The sequence below is a fragment of the Odocoileus virginianus genome, unplaced genomic scaffold (assembly GCF_023699985.2).
Source record: "Odocoileus virginianus isolate 20LAN1187 ecotype Illinois unplaced genomic scaffold, Ovbor_1.2 Unplaced_Scaffold_17, whole genome shotgun sequence".
NCBI lineage: Eukaryota > Metazoa > Chordata > Mammalia > Artiodactyla > Cervidae > Odocoileus > Odocoileus virginianus.
The window spans coordinates 623,763-644,880 of NW_027224279.1; the positions used below are offsets into that span (position 1 = coordinate 623,763).

General features: G+C 38.2%; 1 protein-coding gene across 1 annotated transcript in view; it reads right to left on the bottom strand.

Moving 5' to 3' along the window:
- Positions 1 to 21,118, bottom strand: part of LANCL2 (LanC like glutathione S-transferase 2) — a 95,272-nt gene that overhangs the window by 56,626 nt on the left and 17,528 nt on the right. The window contains exon 2 of the mRNA XM_070462896.1: positions 6,798 to 6,915. Coding sequence (XP_070318997.1) covers positions 6,798 to 6,915 — 118 coding nt within the window. The remainder of the gene's footprint in view (positions 1 to 6,797; positions 6,916 to 21,118) is intronic.

The following is a 21,118-nucleotide window of genomic DNA, read 5'->3' on the forward strand; positions in this document are numbered from 1 at the left end:
CTTCACAAGTCACTGGTCCAATCCCAGCGATGGGGGGGGAGGGGAGGGGGGGGCGGGAGGGCAACCCTGACAAATAAGAGGAACTACTACCTTCAAGCCTACAAAAAGGAGACCTTAAAAGCAATAAATTAAACAAAATGAAAAGAAAGAGAAACATGAAGCAGATAAAGGAACCATGGTAAAAACCCACAAGGCCAAACAAATGAAGAAGAAATAGGTAGTCTTCCTGAAAAAGAATTCAGAGCAACGATAGTAAAGATATCCAAAATCTTGGTAATAAAATGGATGCACAGATAAATAGAACGGAACACATATCTAGAATATATGAAAAATGTTTACCAACAACCTAGAAGAAATAAAGAATAGACAATCAGCAATGAACAACACAATAACTGAGATTAAAAATACTCTGGAGGGAACCAACAGCAGAATAACTGAGGCAGAAGAACAGATAAGTGAGCTGGAAGATAGAATGGTGGAAATAACTGAAGCAGAACAGGACAAAGGAAAAAAAATTAAAGAAAAAGCAACACTCCAGAGAACTCTAGGACAATATTTAGTGCACCAATATTCAAATTATAGGGATCCCAGAAGAAGAAGAGAAAAAGAAAGGGTATGAGAAAATATTTGAGAGTATTATAATCAAAAACTTCCCAACATGGGAAAGGAAATAGCTACCCAAGTCCAAGGAGACCAGAGAATCCCATAAAGGATAAACCCAAGGAGAAACACACCAGGACACATATTAGTCAAACTAACAAAATTAAACACAAAGAAAAAATATTAAAAGCAGCAAGGAAAAAGCAACAAATAACATACAAGGGGATCTCTGTAAGGCTAACAGCTGATCATTCAACAGAAGCTCTACAAGTCAGAGGGAGTAGCAGGATATACTTAAAAGTGATGAAAGGGAAAAAACCTACAACCAACATTACTCTATCCATCAAGAATCTCATCAGATCCAAAGGAGATATCAAAAGCTTTACAGAAGCAAAAATGAAGAGAATTCAGCACCACCAAACCAGCTTTAGCAAATGCTAAGGGAACTTCTCTAGATAGAAAACACAAGAGAAAGAAAAGTCCTACAGAAACAAACCCAAAAGAAAAAAAGTAAATAGTAATAGGATCATATATATCAATAATTACCATAAATGTAAATGGATTAAATGCTCCAACCAAAACACACAGATTAGCTGAATGGACATAAAAACAAGACCCTTATATATGCTGTCTACAAGAGAATAACCTCAGACCTAGAGACACATACAGACTGAAAGTGAGGGGCTGGAAAAAGATATTCCATGCAAACTGAAAACAAAAGAAAGTGCAAGCAGCAACATTCATACCAGATAAAATGGGCTTTAAAATAGACACCATTACGAGAGACAAGGAAGGATACCACATCATGATCAAAGGTTCAATCCGAGAACAAGATACAACAATTATAAATATATATCCACCCAACACTGAAGCATCACAATACATAGGCAAAAGCTAACTATTAAAGGGGAAATCGACAGTAACTCAATAATCCTGGGAGACTTTAACCATTCACACCAATGGACAGACCATCTAGACAGAAAATTAATAGGAAACACGAGCTTTAAATGATACATTGGACCAGCTGGACCTAATTGATATCTACAGGGCATTTCATCCAAAAACAGTAGATTTCACTTTTTTCTCACTTTTTTCCTGAACATTCTCCAGGATAGATCACATCTTGGGTCACAAATCAAGCCTTGGTAAATTTAAAAAACTGAAATCATATCAAGATCTTTTTGACCATAATGCTATAAAATCAGACGTGAACTACAAGGGGAAAAAAAACTATAAAAAGTCACAAACAAATGGAGGCTAAACAATATGCTTCTGAGTAATGAAGAGGTCACTGAAGAAATCCAAAGAGGAGATCAAAAAACACTTAGAAGCAAATGACAATGAAAACGTGACACTCAAAACCTATGGGATGCAGTAAAAGCTGTGTTAAGAGGGAAGTTTATAGCAATACAATCCTATCTCAAGAAACAAGAGAAAATTCAAATCAACTACTTAACCCTACACCTAAAACAACTAGAAAAAGAACAAAAAACCCCCAAAGTTAGTAGAAGGAAAGAAATCATGAAGATTGGAGCAGAAATAAGTGAAAAAGAAATGAAGGAGACAATAGCAATGATCAATAAAACTAAAAGCTGGTTCTTTTGATAAGAAAAAAAAACCTGACAAACCATTAGCCAAACTCATCAAGAAAAAAAGGGAGAAGACTCAAATCAATAGAATTAGAAATGAAAAAGGAGAAGTTACAACAGGCAATGCAGAAATTAATCATGGAGATTACTACGAGCAACTATATGGCAACAAAATAAACCGAGAAGATATGGACATATTCCTAGAAAAGTATAACCTTCCAAGACTGAAATAGAAGAAAAAGAAAATACGAACAGACCCAATTACAGACACAGAAATTGAAACTGTAATAAAAATCTTCCAACAAACAAAAGCTCATGGCCAGATGGCTTCACAGGTGAATTCTACCAAAAATTTAGAGAAGAGCTAACACTTATCCTGCTCAAACTTTTCTAGAACTTGTCCTACAAGGCCACCATCAACCTCATACCAAAACCAGACAAAGCTGCCACAAGAAAAGAAAATTAAAGGCAAACATCATCAACAAATTAGATGTAAAAATCCTCAACAAAATTCTAGAAAACAGAATCCAACAACACATTAAAAGGTTCATACATCATGATCAAGGGGCTTTTATTACAGGGATGCCAGGATTCTTCAGTATCACAAATCAATCAATGTGATATACCATATTAACAAACTGCTAGGAAAAAAAACTGCATAATCATCTCAATAGATTCAGAGTAAGCTTTCAACAATATTCAACACCCATTTATGATAAAAAAAAAACTCTCCATAAAATAGGCATTGATGGAACATACCTCAACATAATAAAGGCCGTATGTGACAAACCTACAGCAAACATTATTCTCAATGGTGAAAAACTGAAAGTGTTGGACGTCTTAGCCATAGCAATCAGAGGAAAAAAACAAATAAAAGTAATACAGACTGGAAAAGAGGTAGTAGAAGTCTCATTGTTTGCAGATAACATGATTCTTTACATAGAAAACCATAAAGATGTCACAAGAAAATTACTAGAGCTAATCAATGAACATACTAAAGTTGCAAGACACAAAATTAATACACTGAAATCCCTTGCATTTCTATACACTAACAATGAAAAATCAGAGAGAGAAATTAAGGAAACAATCCCATTCACCATTGCAACAAAAAGAATAAAATACCTAGGAATAAACCTACCTAAAGAGACAAAAGACCTGTATGTGCAGAAAACTATAAGACACTCATGAAAGAAATCAAAGATGACACAAACAGATGGAGAGATATACCATGTTCTTGGATTGGAAGAATCAATACTGTGAAAATGACAATACTACCCAGAGCAATTTACAGATCCAATGCAATCCCTATCAAAGTATCATTGGCATTTTTCACAGAACTAGAAAAGAAAATTTCACAATTTGTATGGAAGTACAGTTCAGTTCAGTTCAGTCGCTCAGTCATGTCTGACTCTTTGTGACCCCATGAATCACAGCATGCCAGGCCTCCCTGTCCATCACCAACTCCCAGAGTCCACCCAAACTCATGTCCATTGAATCGGTGATGCCATCCAGCCATCTCATCCTCTGTTGTCCCTTCTCCTCCTGCCCCCAATATTCCCAGCATTAGGGTCTTTTCCAATGAGTCAACTCTTCGCATGAGGTAGCCAAAGTATTGGAGTTTCAGCTTCAACATCAGTCCTTCCAATGAATATTCAGGACTGATCTCCTTTAAGATGGACTGGTTGGATCTCCTTGCAGTCCAAGGGACTCTCAAGAGTCTTCTCCAACACCACAGTTCAAAAGCATCAATTTTTCGGTGCTCAGCTTTCTTCACAGTCCAACTCTCACATCCATACACGACCACTGGAAAAACCATAGCCTTGACTAGATGGACCTTTGTTGGCAAAGTAATGTCTGTTTTTAAATGTTATCTAGGTTGGTCATAACTTTCCTTCCAAGGAGTAAGTGTCTTTTAATTTCATGGCTGCAGTCACCATCTGCAGTGATTTTGGAGCCCCCCAAAATAAAGTCAGCCACTGTTTCCACTGTTTCCCCATCTATTTCCCATGAAGTGATGGGACCGAGATGCCATGATCTTAGTTTTCTGAATGTTGAGCTTTAAGCCAACTTTTTCGCTCTCCTCTTTCACTTTCATCAAGAGGCTTTTTAGTTCCTCTTCACTTTCTGCCATAAGGGTGGTATTGTCTGCATATCTGAGGTTATTGATATTTCTCCCAGCAATCTTGATTCCAGCTTGTGCTTCTTCCAGCCCAGCGTTTCTCATGATGTATTCTGCATATAAGTTAAATAAGCAGGGTGACAATATACAGCCTTGATGTACTCCTTTTCCTATTTGGAACCAGTCTGTTGTTCCATGTCCAGTTCTAACTGTTGCTTCCTGACCTGCATACAGGTTTCTCAAGAGACAGGTCAGATGGTCTGATATTCCCATCTCTTTCAGAATTTTCCACAGTTTATTGTGATCCACACAGTCAAAGGCTTTGTCATAGTCAATAAAGCAGAAATAGATATTTTTCTGGAACTCTCTTGCTTTTTTGATGATCCAGCAGATGTTGGCAATTTGGATCTCTGGTTCCTCTGCCTTTTCTAAAACCAGCTTGAACATCTGGAAGTTCATGGTTCACATATTGCTGAAGCCTGGCTTGGAGAATTTTGAGCATTACTTTCCTAGCATGTGAGATGAGTGCAATTGTGCAGTAGTTTGAGCATTCTTTGGCATTGCCTTTCTTTGGGATTGGAATGAAAACTGACCTTTTCCAGTCCTGTGGCCACTGCTGAGTTTTCCAAATTTGCTGGCATATTGAGTGCAGCACTTTCACAGCATCATCTTTCAGGATTTGAAACAGCTCAACTGGAATTCCATCACCTCCACTAGTTTTATTTGTAGTGATGCTTTCTAAGGCCCACTTGACTTCACATTCCAGGATGTCTGGCTCTCGGTGAGTGATCACACCATCGTGATTATCTAGGTTGTGAAGATCTTTTTTGTATAGTTCTTCTGTGTATTCTTGCCACCTCTTCTTAATATCTGCTTCTGTTAGGTCCATACCATTTCTGTCCTTTCATTGAGCCTATCTTTGCATGAAATATTCCCTTGGTATCTCTAATTTTCTTGAAGAGATCTCTAGTCTTTCCCATTCTGTTATTTTCCTCTATTTCTTTGCACTGATCACTGAGGAAGGCTTTCTTATCTCTCCTTGCTATTCTTTGGAACTCTGCATTCAGATGGGAATATCTTTCCTTTTCTCCTTTGCTTTTCACTTCTCTTCTTTTCACAGCTATTTGTAATAAAAGACTCCCAGTAGCCAAAGCAATCTTGAGAAAGAAGAATGGAGCTGGAGGAATTAATTTTCCTTACTTTAGACTTTACTGCAAAGCTACGGTCATTAAGACAGTGTGGTACTTGCACAAAAATAGAAATGTAGACCAATGGGGCAGGACAGAGACCCCAGAGATAAACCCATGCACCTATGGGCGCCTTGTATATGACAACGGAGGCAAGAGCATACACTGGAGAAAAGACAGTCTCTTCAATAAACAGTGCTGGGAAAACTGGACAGCCACATGCAAAAGAATGAAACTAGAACACCTCCTAACATCACACACAAAAATAAACTCAAAATGGATTAAAGACTTAAATGTAAGGCCAGAAACTATAAAACTCTTAGAGGAAAACATAGGCAATACACTTTGTGACGAGATCATAGCAAGATCCTCTTTGACCCACCTCTGAGAGTAATGGAAATTAAAAAAAAAACAAAAAAACCCACAAGTGGGACATAATTAAATTTACAAGCTTTTTGCACAGCAAAGGAAACAATAAAGAAGATTAAAAGACAATCCTGAGAATCGGAGAAAATAACTGCAAATGAAATAGCTGACAAAAGACTAATCTCCAAAATATAGAAGCAGCTCATATAGTTCAATATCAGAAAAACAAAGCTCCATCAAAAAATGGGCAGAAGGCCTAAACAGACATTTCTCCAAAGAAGACATCCAGATGGCCAATAAACACATGGTGATCACTAGAGAAATGCCAATCCAAACTACAATGAGGCATCAACTCACACCAGTCAGAACGGCCATCATCCAAAACTGTAGAAACAATAAATGCTGGAGAGGATGTGGAAAGAAGGGAGCCCTCGGGCACTGCTGGTGGGAATGTAAATTGATGCAGTTGCTATGGAGAACAGAGATTCCTTAATAAACGAGGAATACATGAACCAGCAACACCATCCCCGAGCATACATTTAAGAAACCATAATTCAAAAAGACACACGTACCCCAGTGTCACAGCAGCGCTGTTTACAACAGCTTGGACAAGGAAGCAACTTGGACGTTCATTAACAGAAGAATGGATAAAGAAGGTATGGTACATATATGCAATAGAATATAATTCAGCCATAAATAAGAATGAATTTGTGTCAGTTCCAGTGACGTGGATGAATCTAGAGCCTGTTAAGCTAGATTTTTTTTTAATAAATTTTTTTAAAAAATTACAAAGCATTTCATCAGTGAAGATAGTTCAAAACTTCTTTTACAAAGTATAAAACATTATCATGTTAAAAGAAAAAAATTCAGATCCAAGTCTTACATATCATAATCCAAAAATAAAATGTATCAATTACTTATAACCCCTAGACTTACCTGTCCAACCAGTATAAGCAGAGCAATCATGTGGATCAGCTGTCTTCAGCCCTTCTTCCATTTGCTGTAGAAGATCTTTAATTTTGGTCTGGATCCGTCTCGTGAAGTTATTAATAATCTGACAACCAAAAGAAGACATACTATTAAATTACTGAAGACCAGGATAATGTTGCAGTGGCTGGGAAGATGCCCCGGAGAAGGGAAAGGCTACCCACCCCAGTACCCTGGCCTGGAGACGTCCATGGACTGTATAGTCCATGGGGTCGCAAAGAGCTGGACGTGACTGAGAGACTTTCACTTCACTTCACTTCACTTCAAACACTTCACCTAACAATCTAAGTTATAAAAACAAACAGACAGAAATTATAATACCTGACCCATTTCAATGATTCATCGGTTGAAGCGAGTCTACCTTGTTTTTACGAAGTTAAGTTTTAAAATGAGAGCGTGCCCTACATGGATTCTAAGTAACAAGTAGGATCACAAAAAATAAGCTGCAGAAATCAAAGAAAAAAACAAAACAAAAAAAGAGTAAAGAGATGGGATTTGCCTACACTAACATTTTAACTTAAGTTAAAGAATATAAGATGGTTTAAAAGTCAAAGACAAGGGAGGAATACATACAATATAAAATATTATAAACAAAAGTAGGCTATGTAACAATATGGAAATACACATAAAATTAACAACATACCTTACGAAAAGAAAAAATCAAATTGCAAGCATATGTAAACATTTTCAATCACTTAGCAATTAATGAATTGAAAATAAATACAAATACTATCAGATTAACAAATAATAAAATATTAAGTTCCAAGGCTGCTAGGAGCTAAAGAAGCAGATATTCTTACTGAGTGCTGGCGATCTTTCTCAAAGGAAATTTATCAGTAATTCTTAAAAAGTTTTACTTATTTTTGGCTGAACTGGGCCTTCACCACCACACACAGGCTCTCCCTGGTTGTGGCGAGCAGAAGCTACTCTCTAGCTGCTGTGCATGGTCTCCTCATTGTGGTTCTTTCTCTTGTTGCAGAGAATGGGCTCTAGAGCCCGTGTTCAGCAGTTGTGGCATGCGGGACTAGCTGCCCCACAGCATGTGGGATCTTCCCTGACCAGGGATGGAACCCTTGTCCTCTGCACTAGCAGGCAGATTCTTAACCAATGGATCACCAGGGAAATCCCACATCAATATTCTTAAACATGTAGTTGACAGTGCTGTCCAGATGTTTCTGCCTTTGATGATTTTTGAAAACTCTAGTCACTACATCAATTGCTGAGGTGTAATTGTATTCTCTTTTTGCCCCCCTTTAGTGTACCTACAGTTTTATTATTTGACATAGACAAATTAGGACTGTTATGTCTTCCTGACAGATTTTATCATTAAGAAACATCCCTCTGTGAGGCTACAGGGAAGTTACTTTCATGTTACTGGACAGTTAGTGCTTTCAGGCCAAATTTTACTGAAATTTGGGGTTCTGGACTAAAAGCAACCTTAGAATTAGGTTACAACTGCGAAAGCCCCAGAGAGGTTTACTTAAACCTGGAGAGATGTGTGTACATTTCAAAGGGGATGAGAGTCCAGAGCAGGAAGACACTTCCCAGTCACAGAACTGAAGACAAAGGAGCCTGGTCTTATCAGAGAGAGATTTGTTTACACTCCAAAGACTTCACTTTGTGACAAAGGTCCATATAGTCAAAGCTGTGGTAGCTTTCCAGTAGCCATATAATGGATGTGAGAGCTGGACAGTAAAAAAGGTTGAGCGCCCAAGAGATGCCTTAGAACTGTGGTGCTGAAGAGAAGACTCTTGAGAGTCCCTTGGACAGCAAGGAGATCAAACCAGTCAATCCTAAAGGAAATCAACCCTGAATATTCATTGGAAGGACTGATGCTGAAGCTCCAATACTTTGGCCACCTGATGCAAAGAGCCAACTCATTGGAAAAGACCCTGATGCTGGGAAAGACTGAAGGCAGGAGGAGAAGGGGACAATAGAGGATGAGATGGTTGGATGGCATCACTGACTCAATGGACATGAGTTTGAGCAAACTCCAGGAGAAAGTGAAGGACAGGGAAGTCTAGTGTGGTCCAGTACATCATGGGGCTGCAAAGAGCTGGACACGACTGAGTGACTGAAAAACAACGATGACGACTTTGATATTTCTGACAAAACTCTCTCAGAAAGGGAAGGAAAGACAGATGTCTTCTTCCCTTTTATAAAAAGCACAGAAAACTTAATTTTTCTTCATTCTTTGCCTATAATACAGACTTTGTCTACAAACCTTGGACCTGGGTTTTGCTGACTCAGGGTTAGACATGAGACTCAGGGAACCACTCACTAGTTACTTTCTTTCTCATAAATAATTAATCTCTGATCCAATAACCTCTTGTGTGCACTCAGGAAAAACTTAATAAGTATAAATATTAAAAACTAAAGAACAAAAATTAGGCATCTATCCACAAATGGAAGAACGTTCATGTGAGTAGTGGAACCCAGCACCTTACTCCAAGGGACTTACAGCAAACCTAGCCGACTAGAGACTTCAGTACCAGCTGTGAAACCTACAGGAGACTGAGCCAGGCCAGCCCCTGAGCCATAGTCTGACTCAGCAGTCACCTTCAGAGGAGAGAGCCTTTGTGGAAATCCATATTTTGCAGAGGAGAAGTATCGACATTCCTTTTGAGGACCAAGAAAAAGGGAAGTTTGGATGAGCTGCAGTGGCTAAGAGGAACAGCTTGTCTCTGCCTGCACCACATAATGTACAGGTACAGCATGTGGCTAAATAGATGGCCCGTGATTTCTCCCACTGAGTCCAGTTTCTAAGGGGACAGCCACACTCGTTTGGTATCTAAGTCTGCGCAGGACTCTGCTCAGGAGACCTAATTCTCTCATTTCTCATAGTGCATCCAGAGTATCACAGAAGAAGTCCACGCCTGGGGAGAGGAAGCAAGTCAGAGAGATTCCCAGAGGCCATTAAAGGAATGTAGTTTCTGCTGATGCATTTTGGACTCTATCAGAAAACACAAAAAATCAAGGAGACATGATATCACCAAAAGATCACAATAATCTTCCAGTAACCAAATCTAAAGACAGGAAAATCTACTATTTACACAATAAAGAATTCAAAATAGCTCTTCTAAGGAAACTCAGCTATAAGAAAACACAGAAAGACAATTCAAAGAAATTTAAAAAAATAACAGATTGTGATGAAAATGAGAAATTTAACTAAGAAATAGAAATCACTGAAAAAAAATTCTAGAGTTTAAGAGCTGAACAAATGAAATGAAAAGTGAAATAGCATCAAAAGCAGGTAGACCACATAGAAAACAGAATCAGTAAGACAGCTAGGGAGACTTCCTGGTGATCCAATGGTTAAGAATCTGCCTTGCAATGCAGGGGACATGGGTTTGATCCCTGGTCAGAGAACTAAGATCCCATATGCCACGGAGTAACTAAACCCTCACACCACTAACTACTGAGCCCCTTCGCTCCAGAGCCTGCAGACCACAGCTAGAGGGTCTGTGGGCCACAACAAGAGGTCCCACAGGACTCAATGAAGACCCTGCATGCTGCAATCAAGACCTGACACAGCCAGATAAAGAAATGAATATTTTTTAAATTCTTAAAAAAAAAAAGAAGATAGGACCTTTGAAAGAACTCAGCCTAAAGAGAAAAAAGAATAAAAAAGTGAAGAAAGTCTGTATAATCTATGACGACATCCTCAAAAACCCAGCATCCAAATCATTTGAATTCTAGAAGGAAAAATGAGGGAAAACGGGGGCAGAAAACTTATTTAAAGAAACAATGGTTGAGAACTTTCCAAATCTGGAAAGAGATCTGGACATCAAGTTCATGAAGCTAATAAACAGATTGCCCCATTAAGACAACCCAAAATGTCCTTCTGCAAGACATTTTATTTTAAAAACAGAAAGTATAAAAAAATCAAACACAAAAAAGAGAAACCTAAAGACAACAAGAAAAAAAGAAGACTGTAACCTACAAAGGAACCTCCAATGGGACATCAGTGAATTTCTCAGAAGAAATCTTACAGGCCAGGAGACAGTGGGATGATATATTCAAAGCAATGAGAGAAAAAAACAATAAAAAATAATCCACTTGGGAACTTCCCTGGTGGTCCAGTGGTTCTGACCAGTGCTTTCACTGCTGGGAGGACAGGTTTAATCCTTGGTTGGGTAATTAAAATTTTGCATGCTGCTTGGCATGGTCAAAACTTTAAAAAAAATTTTTTAATTAAAAAAAAAAATTACTCTATGTGGCAGAATTATCCTTCACGGATATGAAGACATTTCCAGACAAAAGATGAGGTAATTCATCATCACTAGACCTGTCTAACAAGAAATGCTGAAAGAAGTTCTCCAAGCTGAAATGAAAGGAGGCTAACCAGTAACATGAAAGAAAAAATACACAGATAAATATGTAGTCAAACTCAGGACCCTGTAATATGATGTTAACACAATGCTACTTTAAAGATTAGAACGAGTGTCAGAAGTAACTATAGTTACTATGATTTGTTAATAAATACACAATATAAAAAGGCAAATTATGACATCTAAAAAACTTAAAAGGAGGAAGAGTAAAAGTGGAAAGGTTTTGTATGTGATTGAAGTTAAGCCATTATCAGAGTAAAATATGACTAGGTATAAGATGTTTTATGTATCTCATGATAACCACAAAGCAAAGAATTTGACTAGATTCCTAAAAGACAGAGATGGAGAAGAAAAAGCACACAACAGTGGGAAACCACCATCTCACAAAGGAACCCAGCAAGAATCAAAAAGGAGCAAGGAACTACAAAATAGCCAAAACATAATTAAAAAGATGGCACTAGGAAGCTCTTGTATTTGTACTCAGTCACTCAGTCATGTCTGACTCTTTGCGACCCTTTAGACTATAGACCCTCAGGCTCCTCTGTCCACGGAATTTTTCAGCCAAGAATATGGGAGTGGGTTGCTATTTCCTCCTCCAGGGGATCTTCCCAGGCATCACACCCATGTCTCCTGCATTACAGGTGAATTCCTTTCTGCTGATCCATTGAGGAAGCCCAGTAAGTTCTGACATATCCATAATCACTCTAAATATAATTAGACTGAACTTCTAATCAAAAGGCAAAGAATGGCTAGATGAATTAAAAAAAACAAGATCCAACTATATGCTGCCTACAAAAGACTCACTCTGGCTTTAAGAACACACAGGCTCAAAGTGAAAGGATGGAAAAAGACATTCTACAAGTGGAAACCAGAAGACAGCAGAGGCAGCTGTATTGATACCAGACTAGTGATCTTAGGTAAAAAACAGTCACCTGAGACAACGGTCCTTCTATAAAGGGGTCAATTCGTGAAGAAGACATTACCAAATAGGAACAGTAACACAAATGCACTCAACACCAGAGCAACTAAATACATTAAGCAAATACTAACAGAGCTAAAGGGTGAAATCTACAACAATACAACAGGAATAGGTAACTACAACACCACACTGTCAGCAGGGAGAGGTCATCCAGTCAAAAAATCAAGAGAACACTGGACTTGAATCATACATTAGACCAAATGAACCCAACAGACATAAAAGACATTCAATCTGACAACAACAGAATACACATTCTTCTCAAGTACACACAGAATATTCTTTTTTTTTTTCCCATTTATTTTTATTAGTTGGAGGCTAATTACTTTACATCATTACAGTAGTTTTTGTTATACATTGAAATGAATTAGCCATGGATTTACATGTATTCTTAATGGTAGATCAAATGACTGGCCACAAAACAGGTCTCACTACATTTAGAAGAGTGAAACCATACTATGTAACTACTGTGTTCAGCTGCGCACTTGTGTCTGATTCTTTCTGACCCCACAGACTCCAATGAGCCTACCAGGCTCCTCTGCTCATAGATTTTTCCAGACAAGAATCCTGGAGTGGGTTAACTATTCCTCCTCCAACTTTTCTGACACTGGCATAAAAATGGAAATCAACAACAAGGGGGAAGTGGAAAAATCCACATATACGAGGAATTTAAAGAATATACTCCCAGACAACCAATGTCAAAGAAATCAAAAGGGAAATCAAACAATACCTTGAAACAAATGCCAACTGAAAGACAACATTACCAAAACTATAGGATGCTGCAAAAGCAGTTCTAAGAGAGAAGTTTATAATGATAAGATACCTAAAGGAAGGAAAGAGAAAAATCTTAAATAAATAACCTAGCTTTACACCTCAAAGTGAAAGTGTTAGTTGCTCAGCCATGTTCAACTCTTTGCGATCCCACGGACTGTAGCCCGCCAGGCTTCTCTGTCCATGAAATTCTCCAGGCAAGAATACTGGAGTGGGTTACCACTTCCTTCTCCAGGGATCTTCCCAACCCAAGGATTAAACCCTGGTCTCCCACATTGTGGGCAGATTCTTTACCATCCAAGCCACCGGGGAGGGAATTAGAAAAAGAATAAACAAAACTCAAAATTAATAGAAGATAGGAAATAACAAAGATCACAGAAGAAATACATGAAATAGGAACTAGAGAAATAACGGAAAAGATTAACAAAACTACAGCTGATTTTTTTAAAATTTAATTGATAAACCTTTAGCTAAATTAAGAAAAAGAGAATACAATAAATAAAAACAGAAATGAAAAGATATATTACAAGTGACACCACAGAAACACAGCTGACTCTTGGAAAGCATGGATCTGAAATGCACGGGTCCACTTACATGCAGATACTTCTCAGTAGTAAATACTACAGCGCCACATAGTCCATGGTTGGTTGAATTGAGGGATGTGAAGGAATCAAGAACAAGAAAGGCTGACTATATAAATTATACGCAGATTAACCCCCATGTTGTTCAAGGGTTGACTCTACCAAGTATCACAAGAGACTACTATGAACAATTATATGCCAACAAAATGGATAATCTAGAAAAATGGATGAATTCCTAGAAACATACAACTAACCAAAGCCAAATCAGGAGTAAATAGAAAATATAAGTAGACCAACAATGGATTCGGAGATTGAAATCAGTATTTCAAAACCTCCCAAGAAACAGAAACCCAGAAATATGACGGTTTCACTGGTGAATTCTACAAAACATTTAAATAATAATTAACACCAATCTTTTCTAAACTTTTCCCAAAAACTGAAGAGGAAGGAAAACTTACAAATGCAAGACCAGCATTACCCTGACTCCTAAGCCAGATAAGGACACTATTCATAACTAATATCCCTGATGCATATGGATGCGAAAATTCTCAACAAGATGTTCAGTTCAGTTCAGTTGCTCAGTCGTGTCCGACTCTTTACAACCCCATGAATCGCAGCACGCCAGGCCTCCCTGTCCATTACCAACTCCCAGAGTTTACTCAAACTCATGTCCATCGAGTCAGTGATGCCATCCAGCCATCTCATCCTCTGTCATCCCCTTCTTCTCCTGCCCCCAATCCATCCCAGTATCAGGGTCTTTTCCAATGAGTCAGCTCTTTGCATCAGGTGGCCAAAGTATTGGAGTTTCAGCTTCAGCATCAGTCCTTCCAATGATCACCCAGGACTGATCTCTTTAGGATGGACTGGTTGGATCTCCTTGCAGTCCAAGGGACTCTCAAGAGTCTTCTCCAACACCACAGTTCAAAAGCATCAATTTTTCGGCACTCAGCTTTCTTTATAGTCCAATTCTCACATCCATACATGACTACTGGAAAAACCATAGCCTTGACTAGACAGACCTTTGTTGGCAAAGTAATGTCTCTGCTTTTTAATATGCTATCTAGATTGGTCATAACTTTCCTTCCAAGGAGTAAGTGTCTTTTAATTTCATGGCTGCAATCACCATCTGCAATGATTTTGGAGCCCCCCAAAATAAAGTCTGACACTGTTTCCACTGTTTCCCCATCTATTTCCCATGAAGTGATGGGACCAGATGCTATGATCTTAGTTTTCTGAATGTTGAGCTTTAAGCCAACTTTTTCACTCTCAACAAAATGTTAGCAAACTGAATTCAAAAATACACTAAAAGGATCAATCAACAACTTCAGATATGCAGATGGTACCACTTTAGCAGCAGAAAGTGAAGAGGAACTGAAGAGCCTCTTGATGAGGGTGGAAAAGGAGAGTGAAAAATCTGGCTTGAAACTCAACATTCAACAAACTAAATCATGGCATCTGGTCCCATCACTTCATGGCAAATAGAAGGGGGGAAAGTGGAAGCAGTGACAGATTTTATTTTCTTGGGCCCCAAAATCACTATGGATGGTGACTGCAGTCATGAAATTAAAGGACAACTGCTCCATAAAAAAAAAGCTATGACAAACCTAGACAGCATGTTAAATAGCAAAGACACCACTTTGCCAACAAAGGTCCACATAGTCAAAGCTGTGGTTTTTCCAATAGTCATAAATGGATGTGAGAGTTCAACCATAAAGAAGGCTGAGTGCCTAAGAATTAATGCTTTTAAACTGTGGTGCTGGATAAGATGCTTGAGAGTCTCTTGGACTGCAAGGAGATCAAACCAGTCCATCCTAAAGGAAATCAACTCTGACTGTTCACTGGAAGGACGATGCTGAAGCTGAAGCTCCAATACTTCGGCCACCTGACGTGAAGAGCTTACTCTTTGGGAAAGACCCTTGATGTTGGGAAAGATTGAGGGCAGGAGGAGAAGGGGGCAACAGAGGATGAGATGGTTGGATGGCATCACTGACTCAATGAACATGAGTTTGAGCAAACTCTGGGAGATAGTGAAGGACAGGGAAGCCTGATGTGTGCTGCAGTCCACGGGGTCACAAACAGTTGGACACGACTTAGTGACTGAACAAAAACAACAAGGACAGAAAACCCTAGCAACTCAACCAAAAAAACTGATATAAACAATAAACCCAGTAAAGTTGCATGGTATAAAATTAACATATGGAAAGCAGCTGTGTTTCTATTGCTGCTGTTCAGTCCCTAAGTCGTTTTGTACTCTTTCTGACCTCATGGACTGTAGCCTGTCAGGCTCCTCTCTCCATGGGGTTCTCTTGGCAAGAATATTGGAATGGGTTGCCATTTCCTTCTCCAGGGCATCTTCCTGCACCAGTGATTGAACCCGCCTCTCCTGTGATTGCAGGAGGATTCTTTCACTGAACCACCAGGGAATACTAACAAGAAACTTCTCAAAAAAGAAATAAAGAAAACAATTTCATCACAATAGCATCAAAAATAAGAAAATACTTAGGAATACATTTTATTATCAAGGAGGTAAAAGAGGTGTGTGTTGGAACTGAAAGCTTCTGATGAAAGAAATCGAAGACATAAACAAAAGGGAAGATATCCTGTTTCCATGGATCAGAAGAATTAAGAGGTACTACTGTTATGTGTTAAAGAGGAATAGTTATCTGATTCTCCATCCAACTGCTTAATAACTTTTTGACACCAAGTTAGTCATTAAGCCTCTTGTATTTAAACCTTTTAAACCATTTAAACCTTTGGTTTCTACCATTAGTCAAAGAAATGCCAAATAATAGTCAAAAGGAGAAGAAAAAACAAAAAACTTGGAGTATTATATCTTCATAATCTGATATGGCAGAACCCATAAGGTAGTGTCCAGTCCACATTTATTTCCCACACCTTCTCATCATCAGAATCCTAATTCTATTCCCAGCAGCAACGCATCTAAGCCCAGAAGAGCAACTTGCTGTCCCAGACTGCCTTACAACCAAGGGCAGCCACAGGACACAGTTCCAAACAGTGAAAGGCAAGTGCGAGTCTTCCAGGGCCTCTTGGAAGGTTCTCACATTTCTTAATAAAAGAGAAACATAGAGCTTGTATTCCCTTCTTTTTTCTCCCTTTGTCCAGTTGTAACATTAGACAAGAAATCCAGAACTACAGCCATCTTATACTATAACACAAAAAATATGAGAGCAAGACCAACATAATTGCAGAAATCCTATCTGATATCTTGTTGAAATGAATCAACACCATCAGTTGCCTACTTCTAGACTTCCTGTTATACAGGAAAAATAATCTGATTAAAATACTTCCAAGTTAAGTCTTCTGTTCATTGTAGCTGAATGTAGGCCTGAGATATTTGTGTATTGTTTTAGCTCTGTCATGATAACTTGACTCCAAAGCAAATGCTTTATTCCTCATAAATGATACTAGCATATAGTTCTAAGGCTTATGATTACTCACTCTAATTCCTCTTAATACTTGTCAAAATTTCACTGTAAAAATAATTTCTCTGCCTTTGTTTTAAGGTATCTTTCCTAGTTCCTAATTTTTAATTTTGTCATTAAAGAGATTTCTAATTTACATTGGAACCAAAGCCTCATGAACAAAGAAGAAAATCTGTTATGCTATAATTTTACTTGGGGGGATTTTAACTGGTTCATCTCATTTAATAATGGTATTACTATAAAGACAATTTATTTAATAATTAGTGACCATTTACCATATGCCTGGCACTCAGTACTCTACATGATATTTGAATTAATCTTTCACATCACTGAATGATTCTCCATTTTCTAGGTGAGAAATCTGAGGCTAGCCCTAAGTCACGTGTCAGCAAGAGACCTAACTCCTGGAGCTGTAACTAGACTATCTAATCCCAAATTTCCTGGGCTTCCCCATGCTGAGCCTTCACTATGAACATTTTTGTTTTGATTTTCCATGTACAATTTACCTTTAGCTTTGCAAAAGGTTTCCAGTTTTCACTCAATCACACCATGTGAATACAATACATATCCACCACAAAGCACAGAAACAGCATGAGAAGCTAAAGAATTTGGGAGGTTGATTTTTAGTAACTACACTGCAATTCATGACCCAGATAATCACAATGGTGTGATCACTCACCTAGAGCCAGACATCCTGGAATGTGAAGTCAAGTGGGCCTTAGGAAGCATCACTATGAACAAAGCTAGTGGAGGTGTATGGAATTCCAATTGAGCTATTTCAAATCCTGAAAGATGATGCTGTGAAAGTGCTACAATCAATATGCCAACAAATTTGGAAAACTCAGCAGTGGCCACGAGACTGGAAAAGGTCAGTTTTCATTTCAATCCCAAAGAAAGGCAATGCCAAAGAATGCTCGAACTACCACACAATTGCACTCATCTCACACGCTAGTAAAGTAATGCTCAAAATTCTCCAAGTCAGGCTTCAGCAATACGTGAACTGTGAACTTTCAGATGTTCAAGCTGGTTTCAGAAAAGGCAGAGGAATCAGAGATCAAATTGCCAACATCCGCTGGATCATCAAAAAACCAAGAGAGTTCCAGAAAACATCTATTTCTGCTTTATTGACTACGCCAAAGCCTTTGACTCTGTGGATCACAATAAACTGGAAAATTCTGAAAGAGACAGGCATACCAGACCACCTGACCTGCCTCTTGAGAAACCTGTATGCAGGTCAGGAAGCAACAATTAAAACTGGACATAGAACAACAGAATGGTTCCAAATAGGAAAAGGAGTACGTCAGGCTGTATATTGTCACCTTGCTTATTTAACTTATATGCAGAGTACATCATGAGAAACACTGGGCTGGAAGAAGCACAAGCTGGAATCAAGATTGCTGGGAGAAGTATCAATAACCTCAGATATGCAGATGACACCACCCTTATGGCAGAAAGTGAAGAACTAAAGAGCCTCTTGATGAAAGTGAAAGAGGAGAGTGAAAAAATTGGCTTAAAGCTCAACATTCAGAAAACTAAGATCATGGCATCTGGTCCCATCACTTCATGGCAAATAGATGGGGAAACAATGGAAACAGTGGCTGACTTAATTTTTCTGGGCTCCAAAATCACTGCAGATGGTGACTGCAGCCATGAAATTAAAAGACGCTTACTCCTTGGAAGGAAGGTTGCGACCAACCTAGAGAGCATATTGAAAAGCAGAGACATTACTTTGTCACAAAAGTCTGTCTCGTCAAGGCTGTGGTTTTTCGAGTGGTCATGTATGGATGTGAGAGTTGGACTATAAAGAAAGCTGAATGCTGAAGAATTGATGCTTTTGAACTGTGGTGTTGGAGAAGACTCTTGAGAGTCCTGTGGTCTGCAAGGAGATCCAACCAGTCCATCCTAAGGGAGATCAGTCCTGGGTGTTCGCTGGAAGGGCTGATGTTGAAGCTAAAACTCCAATACTTTGACCACGTGATGTGAAGAGCTGACTCACTGCAAAAGACCCTGATGCTGGGAAAGATTGAGGACAGGAGAAGGGGATGACAGAGGATGAGATGGCTGGATGGCATCACCGACTCAATGGACATGGGTTTGGGTGGACTCCGGGAGTTGGTGATGGACAAGGAGGCCTGGCGTGCTGCAGTTCATGGGGTGGCAAAGAGTCAGACACGACTGAGTGACTGAACTGAACTGAACACTGAAATTAGCAAGAAAATATTCTTTTCCCCCACATTAGGCAATTTTCCCAAACAAGGATGCCCTAAATGTTATAAATCAAAGCTACATTGGTTATTTCTAAAATAATTATAGTTTTTCTATTTTTCATAAAAGTTCTTTGAGGAAATACAATACAAAATATTGTAAAATATAAAAATAAAATATAAATATTATATTTTATATTTATATTATAATTTATATTTAAATAAAAATTAAAATATAAATTAAAAAAGATTGACAATTAACTTTAAAAATTCATGATCTTAATTTCAAACAGAAGAAGAGTGGAAAGTCTCAAAACAGGTGTTTAACATGCATATATAAATAACTCCTAAAGCAAAACGTAATGTTTTGAATAGGTATTTGTGAACCAAACTTCTGAGTTTGAATAATGCACCAGGAAAGCTTATGAATAAAATAATTTATCATACTCCTCATATATGTAGGCACTTGTGGCACTTATCTAATTCAATCTTGATAACTCTGTAACATTATTATCCCCATGTTGTGCACAAAGAAACTAAAGCTAACAATGAGTTGCCTACATTTTTAAAGAGAATAGAAATGGCTTTTTAATCGACATTTTGTTTATTTGATATTCACAGATTATACACATCAACATATGAGCAAATGTACAGATATCAGTAAATACAAGTATATATGTGACGTGCTGGGCTTTGCTTAGTCCCTCAGTCATGTCCGACTCCTCGCAACCCCATTGACTGCAGCCCGTCGGGCTCCTCTGTCCATGGGGATTCTCCAAGCAAGGATATTGGAGTAGGTTGCCATGCCCTCGTCCAGGGGATCTTCCCAACGCAGGGATGGAACCCAGGTCTCCCGCGTTGCAGGCGGATTCTTCACTGTGTGGGTCACCAGCGAGCCCGCAAGTGTAAGGATACATATGCAAACACACAGACAGCAGCAAGTAATTCTTTCATAGGAAAGGTTTTAATAAACCTTCTTCCTTCAGGGCACAGGTGCAGGAAAGCACATTTCGTAATCTCAGATCTCCCAGAGGAAGATGTTCACACATGTGAAATAGGTGGGCGTGTTTTCTAACATTCTATTTTCAAACAAAAATGAATATCCAAAATACCCCATAATTACCTCAAAGTGAATTACTAAAGAAGAAAAGGGGATGTATTTATTTTGTATCATAAAAATTAACTCAATAATCTACTGTGTATACTTTCTAGGGCAAGGGTTCCCAACCTCTGGGATTTAATGCCTGATAATCTGAGGTACAGCTGATGCAATAAAAATAGAAATAAAGTGAATAATAAATATAATTCACTTGATTCATCCCCCAAACCATACCCTCCATCACCTTGATCCATGGAAAAATTGTCTTTCATGAAACTGTTCCCTGGCACCAAAAAGGTCGGGGACCACTTCTCTAGGGGATATATGTCTTAACCACGAAAATGTTTATAATTGCAATGAAGAATCAAGGTCAACTGCTTAGTGATGTATATTAATAAACTGATAAGGGCTCAAAGCATATATAATTGTAGCTAATATAGTGGGACTTTGTGGTCAAATTATATTTATTTTTGGAAAACTCAGTTTGTTGTATTCAATTCTAATTCAGCAAAATTTGCTCAAGATCTACTCTGGCCTTTGCAGACTCCAAAGGTGGCCCTATAGAGTATAGGCCTCACCTGGGACATGGATAAAGTATATTACACAGTCTTTTATTATCTTTGAAGATTGTCAAGAGGACCTAAATTATGACTCAAATAACATTCTTGATACACAAGAAACTTTAAAAGTAAAATACTATTAAATAATATATAAAATAATTCTAATAAAACAATAAAAAGTTTTTTATTTCAGTACATTTATTCTTCATTCATTGAAGAATATTCACAGAGTATCTATTATGTATTAGGTTCAGTATTAAGTGTGGAGTTTTTTTTTTTTTATAATAACCATAATTCAAGCACAG